The 7,233-nt window shown below is 49.5% G+C and overlaps 1 protein-coding gene across 1 annotated transcript in view; it reads left to right on the top strand.

Annotated features, from left to right (window-relative positions):
* Positions 1 to 2,352, top strand: part of Tie1 (tyrosine kinase with immunoglobulin like and EGF like domains 1) — a 20,137-nt gene extending 17,785 nt beyond the window's left edge. The window contains exons 20-23 of the mRNA XM_021201310.1: positions 544 to 584; positions 665 to 761; positions 870 to 969; positions 1,936 to 2,352. Coding sequence (XP_021056969.1) covers positions 544 to 584; positions 665 to 761; positions 870 to 969; positions 1,936 to 2,007 — 310 coding nt within the window. The 3' untranslated portion in view covers positions 2,008 to 2,352. The remainder of the gene's footprint in view (positions 1 to 543; positions 585 to 664; positions 762 to 869; positions 970 to 1,935) is intronic.
* Positions 2,353 to 7,233: the final 4,881 nt, after the last annotated feature.

Genomic DNA, 7,233 nt, shown 5'->3' with positions numbered 1-7,233 from the left:
GGGAGGGAGGGGAAAGGGAGGAGGGAGGGGTGAGATGGGGAGGGAGGGAGGGAGAGAAGGAAAGAGGGGTGGGGAGGGAAGGGGAGAGAGGGGAGGGGAGGAAGAGAGGGAAGAAGTACAGCATAAAGTTGTAGTCCAGCCAGTCTGCCAGAATCAGCAAGTTCCAGGTTCAGTGAGAAAGCTAAGTGTCCAAAGGCACAGATCAATTACAAAGAAGCCCAATGCCCACCTATGAACTACACACACACACACACACACACACACAGAGAGAGACAGAGAGACAGAGAGACAGAGAGACAGAGAGACAGAGACAGAAACAGAGAGAGAAACAGAGAGGGGGGGAAGAAATACACAAAATGTTACTGTAGTTAGTTGAGTCTGGGAACCAAGACCTTGTGAAAGGCCTTCAGTAGAATGGAGACAGTAGCTGGCCAAAGTTAGATGCTAGGAGAGACACATGAGGGGCTGAGAGTGGCCACACAGTCGCTTAGGTAGAGATTAAACTGTCCCCCACGAGTAACTGAATGCATCTTCTCATTTCAGCTGGTCCTTTGGGGTCCTCCTCTGGGAGATAGTGAGCCTTGGTAAGCCCACACCCAGTTCTCCAGGGCATTCCCTCTTACCGTGGGGGCCCTGGACTGAGGGAACCTTGTACCCTCTGCAGGAGGCACGCCCTACTGTGGCATGACCTGTGCTGAGCTCTACGAGAAGCTGCCTCAAGGCTATCGCATGGAGCAGCCTCGAAACTGTGATGACGAAGTGTGAGTTCACTTCCCTGGGAGCTCTGGGAACTTACCTCTGAGCTCTGAAGGCATGGCCTTTCCCCCAGTCAGCCCTTCACCTCACAGCACCCCCACTCCCACCCGCAGGTACGAGCTGATGCGGCAGTGCTGGCGGGATCGGCCCTATGAGCGTCCCCCCTTTGCCCAGATTGCGCTACAGTTGGGCCGCATGCTGGAAGCCAGGAAGGTAAGAGGCTGGACAAGGCGGGTGGGGTGGGCATCGTCCAAGCTCCCAGGAGGCATCATCTCATAGACGCCACACATGAGGCTACCGTGTCTCCCAGCCTCACCACACTGTTATCCAAACTCCCTCGGCTGGGGCTGTCACCACAGCTGGGTTGGCCTTAAATTGCAGCCCATGCTGGGTTCACATAGTGGGACCACATATAGTCTTCCAGAGATGTTACTATCAACAGCAAATCCCTCCCCCAAATTCCAGACTCCTCATCTGTCTTCTTCCCAGCCATTAACCCATTCTCTCCTAGTCCAGTGCCAGAGGAAATGCATGAATGGATGGTCACCCAAAAGGAGGCGTGGCTGAGCGATGCAGGAAGGGCTGAATATATAAGCATAATTAGTGATGAAGTAATCATGAATAAATACAGTAACTGAGTCAAATAACCATGTGAATAGATGGATTACCCAACAGAAATTAAAGAAATATAGCAAAGTGCGGAAATATGAAAACAATTTTCTTAGCTCAGCAGTGGAGGTACACACCTTTGTACCCAGCACTCGGGAGGCAGAGGCAGGCCCATCTCTGAGTTCAAGGCCAGCCTGGTCTACAGATGGAGCTCCAGGACAGTCAGGGCTACACAGAGAAACCCTGTCTCAAACAAACATGCAACCCCCTCCCCCCCAAAAAAGAACCAGGAAAGAGAAGGAAGTGATGGGGAGCTGAGAAGAAGGGGAAGGGAGGGGAAGGGAGGGGAGGGGAGGGGAGGGAAAGGAAAAGAAGGGAAATAATCATACATATAAATGACTGGATAATCAACAGCAGCCTTATGAATCATGAATATGTGATGGGGGAGGGGCACTGTCTCACTACATAGCTTTGGCTAGCCTGGCGCTTGCCCGCTGTGCCAGCCAGGCTGGCCTTTAATTCACAGAGCTCTGTCTGCTTCTGCTCCACCAAAACTTGCTCTTCCCACAGGCCTACGTGAACATGTCGCTGTTTGAGAACTTCACCTATGCGGGCATTGATGCCACAGCTGAGGAGGCCTAAGCTGACCCCCCCAACCAGAACCTGGCTCTGCTGGCCGGAGCAAACTGCTTCCACTTGTGACTCTGGACCCTTCTCACCTCTGATCCAAGCTGTCTCAAGAAAGTCTTTTAATTTAAAGGAGAAAAGAAAAGACCCAAGAAACAGGGGGTGGAGGGAAGCAGGCATCCCCTTTCTTGGCAGCTGCTCCCATAGCTACCCTTCCTATCCTTGCTCCCCCACTCTGCCGCTCCCCAAACCCAAACCCTACTTCTGATCCTCCACCAAAAGCAGCATGCACATTACTAACACCCTGTTTAGCAACCCGACTCTCTGCTTATACTCAGAAAAATAAACGCTCGGAACAGCTGTGTGGCTATGTCTGCACTTACAGACAGTCCGTCCAAGGTGGGAGTTAGCTCCACCAGCAAACCCTGGACTTGTGAAGAAATGACGCACTGTCCCAGAGCACCGCCTAAGCCCTGCCCTTCTGTCGGGGGACAGGGTATTCTGGAGGAGCCTTTAGCCACATACACTTGTTACCAGTCTCCACCTCTATTCCCATCGCGAGACAGTTTCTCTTTGGTCCCCTTCCTGCTTCCCAGCCTCCTCTCTAGGCTGTCTCCCGGCATCTCTGGGGAGTCACCACAGCCTCAGAGTCTTTGCTCTGCCCCAACACAGTCTATGCCAGGATTGGCTGAAGGCCACTTGAGCTTGAAGTGACACTCTGCCCCAGAGAGATGGTGGCTGGACTAGGAGGATCTGTGTCCCTCTCGATCTTGGTTTCTAGGAAGCCCTTCCCTGGAAAGTCACCAGCTTACAGCCAGCTAGCTAGCTTAAAAGGAGGGAGGCAGAGGCCCCTCCATCTTTAGCCAGATGAGGAAGATTCCTTTAGACTGGTGGTGGGGGAAGTGTTCCTCTCCTAGCTGAAAGGGAGTCCCACCTCTCATTCCCACCCACACTCCCTGTGATGTGTGGACTCTCTGACTTGCTTTTCTTTTGATGGCTCATGGCTGTTTTCAGCTGTCTCGCCCATTGGTTCTTAGGAAACAGGTGTAATCTTTTTGTTGTTGTTGTTGTTGTTGTTTTTTCTTTTTGTTTGTTTTTTGTTTTTTAGAGACAGGGTTTCTCTGTGTAGCTTTGGCTGTCCTGGAACTCACTCTGTAGACCAGGCTGGCCTCGAACTCAGAAATTCACCTGCCTCTGCTTCCCAAGTGCTGGAATTAAAGGCGTGTGCCACCATTGCCCGACTGTAATATTTTTTTCAGTGAATCAAATAAACAACCCCTCTCTCTGTCAGAGAGAGAGAGAGAGACAGAGAGACAGAGAGACAGAGAGACAGAGACAGAGATAAACCCAGTATGACCATGTGGTTAGCACCACAGATCCTAGACTGGCTGACCCAGGCTCAAGTGCATGCGTGCCACATATTACATGTGTGGTCTTCATCACATTAACCTCTCTGAGTTTGTTTTTCTCCTCTGAGAAATGGAGTAGATTATAGATACCTCATTGCTGCTGGTGGTGAATAAGATCTTCCAAAGTACTGGGCCTTGTACATAGCTAAGTACTATCAGAGGATGGTAGACTATACCACCACAGGAAGATCTATAATGAACAGAGCTGAAAGTGTGGAGCCTGGAGTGAATCTTAGAGGAAGAAACTCACTGGCATAATGGGGAGGCTAATGTAGGATAGATGGAATGTGCAGGGATGAAACGTCAGAACTACATTCACTACAGGGACATGGTCCGGGGGTGGGCATTTTAAAAGGCTGTCCTAGGGCTGGAGAGAGAGCTCAGTGACTAAGAGCATGTACTGCTCTCTCCCAAAAGGTCTGAGTTTGTATCTCAATGCCCTCAACCAGTGCTTATAAGTAGATCTAGCTCCAGAGGACCCAAGACCCTCTTCTGGTCTCCACAGAAATTTGTACTCAGATAACACACACACACACACACACACACACACACACACAGAGAGAGAGAGAGAGAGAGAGANAGAGAGAGAGAGAGAGAGAGAGAGAGAGAGAGAGAGAGAGAGAGAGAGAGAGAGAGAGAGACATATAAACACTTTTTAAGTTGTCCAAGGCTGGGAATGTAGTTCAGTTAACAGAGTACCACCCTAGTGTGCACAAACCCCTGAGTCCAATTCCCAGAACTGTAGAAACTGGGCATAATATTATAGGCCTGCAATCTGAGTACTGGAGGGAAAATGGCAAGAGAATCAGAAGTTCAAGGTCATCCTGGTCAGAGGTCAGCCTGGGCTTCATGAAACCCTGCCTAAAATAAAAATAAAAATAATTAGCTCTATGTCAGATGTGAAGTTGGTGAAGATCTTTTCCAATTCTGTAGGCCGCTGTTTTGTCCTATTAATGATGTCCTTAGCCTTACAGATGCGTTTCAGTTTCATGAGGTCCCGTGTACAGATTGTTGTTCTTAGTGCCTGTGCTAGCAGTGTTCTGTCCAGAAAGTTGTCTCCTGTGCCTATATATTATAGGTTATTGCCCACTCCCTTTTCTATTAGGTTCAGTGTATCTGATTTTATGTTGAGGTCTTTGATCCACTTGGACTTGAGCTTTAAGTGAGGTAACCCAGACCCAGAAAGACAAACATGCTATCTACTCACTCATACGTGGACGTTAGCTGTCGAGCAAAGGATAGTCATGCTACAATGCACAGACCAAGACAGCTAAGTAACAAGGAGGGCTCAAGTGGATCTCCCTGAGGAGAACTAGAATAGATTTTGCAGGTGGACTGGAGACAGGTGGGGATGGGAACAGGAGGGATCAGGCCAAGGGGTGGGGAGGGAGGGACAGACGATAGGAGTGGGGGTGGGGGGCTTTTGGGAGGCAGTGTAGAAACCTAGTGCATGGAAATTTCCTGGAATCTATGAGAGTGACCCTAGCAACGTCTCCTAGCAGCGGATGATACAGAGCCCGAACTGGCCGTCTTCTATAGCCAGGCAAGGCTCCTAGCAGTGGGATTGGGACATCGGCTCGGCCACAAAACCTTCAACCTACAATCTGTCCTGTCTGCTTGATGTGCTGGGGTGATGGTGGCACAGGACTTGTAGGAGTGGGCAACCAATGTCTTGTCACACTTGAGGCCCATGCCTGACACTGCCTGGATGCCCAGGAACCAGAGGCAGGACAGCCCAGAGACTCAGGATAGAACCAAACAGGACTGGTGGGGGGAGGGGGAGGTCAATGAGATGACTCCTAATGATATTCTGCTCGATTCATAGACCAGTGCCTAGCCCAGTCACGCATCAGAGAGGCATTGTGTGGCAACAGGTGGGAACAGACGCAGAGACCCGCAGCTAAACACTAGGCGAAGCCAGGGAACCCCACGGAAGAGGGGGAGGAAGGATTGTAGGAGCCAGAGTGGTCAAGGACACCACAAAGAACACGGCCCACAGAGTCAACTGAGCAGGGCTTACAGAGGCTGAAGGGACAAACAGAATCTGTATGAAGCTGAGCTAGGACCTCTGCTTACATCTTATAACTGTGGACCTGGGTGTTCTTGCGGGACTCCCAACAGTGGGAGTGCGGTGTCTCTGACTCTTTCACCTGCACTTGGGACCCTTTTCCTCCTACTGGGTTGCCTCAACCAGCTTTGATATAAGGGTTTGTGCCTATACATATTGTACCTTGTTATGCTGTGTTTGATTGATATCCCTGGGAGGCCTGCTTTTTTTTTTTTTTTTTTAAGGGAAATGGAGTGGGAGTGGATAAGGAGAACAGGTGTGGGGAGGGGCTGGAGGGAGTGGAGGTGGGGGAGTTGAGGACAAGATGTAACATATGAGAGAAGAAAAAAATAAAATAATTTTAAAGTCACCTGTAGACAAGGATGTCCTTGACAGGTGGCAGACATGTAAACGCAGTAAAATCCAGAGGTGGGCAGTCCATGCTGTGTAAGGGGACCTGGACTATATGGGGACAAGAGGTGGGATCAGGGAAGCTTTTCCAGCAAGAGTACTGTTTTAATTTGGGCACAGAGAGGAAGCAGGAGTTCCCTGGAGAAAGGGATCTTAGCACCAGTGTCTGGTGTGTTCAGGATGAGAACACAGCGGCGTCGTAAGGCTGGGACGAATTCATGAACGTCATGAGAGAGGCCAGGCCAGCCTGAGAGTTAGAGGTAGCCTTAAGGACATGGGTCATTAATAAAAGCAGCTAGTGGGGGAAAAAAAAGAATGGAAAGAGAAAAGAAAAAAGAGGGCTGGTGAGATGGCTCAGAGGACCTAAATTCACATTCCCAACACCAACATGGCAGCTCACAGTCACTTATAATTCCAGTTCCAGGGAGTTCAATACCCTCTATGGTCTCCGTTAAGCACCCTCACACACATGGCTTACACACACATGCACTTAAGACTAAAAGAATCAACCTTTAAGAGCTGTCAGTAAGTGTGTCTGGATCAGATTTGTATTTTATTCATTTTTTATTATTGTTGGGTGTGCACACGATATGTGTGTGGGCAAGTGTGCCACAGCGAGTGTGTGAGGGTCAGAGGCCTGTGGAGTTTGTTCTCTCTTTCCACCTTACATGGGTTCTGGGATGAAACTTGGGTGGCCTGGGATTGCACCAAGTGCTTTAACCCATTGAGCTACCCACTGGTCCAAAACAGGCATTTTTTTGTTTTTAAAGCATCACACCGGCTCCACTGTGGAACACGGACCGTACAGGGACAGGGTGAAAGTGACGCACATGCCTGTCAGATGCAGTGAGTGACTTCCTAGGAATATATAAACCGCAGGATTATAAGAAATAATGGGATCTAATCCTTAATGAAGAAACGTCCCCAAAGGAGTGGGGGTGAGGAGTTCCTAGGATCCCCAGCCTCATTTTTTTAAAAGTACCTCTGATGAACAGCCTGGAAGACAGGTAATGTTGGCATCTGATGAGATTTCTAGGTGATCCACAGACCTAACACCTCTACCTGGATCTCAGTTGCTTGTTTCACAGAAATGGACAAATGTAGCCTAGAGTCAGTGTGGAACTGCCAGATATCCAGAATGGCCAAAACAATAAGGAGGATCAAAATTGGTAGGTTCACTCTTTCAGATTTCAAAACTTACCGCAAAGCAACAAAACCCAAGACAATTAGGTACCAATATAGGGGCAGGCAGGGTACAAAAGCTAAGAGCCCAGGGGGCTTGCTGCACAATTGTGAGGAACTGAGTTCAATACTCAGTACCCACATAAAAGCCCAGGTGTGATGGTGTGCGCTCATAACCCGAATGCTGGAGAG

Source organism: Mus pahari, chromosome 6 (genome assembly GCF_900095145.1).
Source record: "Mus pahari chromosome 6, PAHARI_EIJ_v1.1, whole genome shotgun sequence".
NCBI classification, from domain to species: domain Eukaryota; kingdom Metazoa; phylum Chordata; class Mammalia; order Rodentia; family Muridae; genus Mus; species Mus pahari.
Note: the sequence above shows the minus strand (reverse complement) of the source record. Positions and strands in the feature narration are given on the sequence as shown.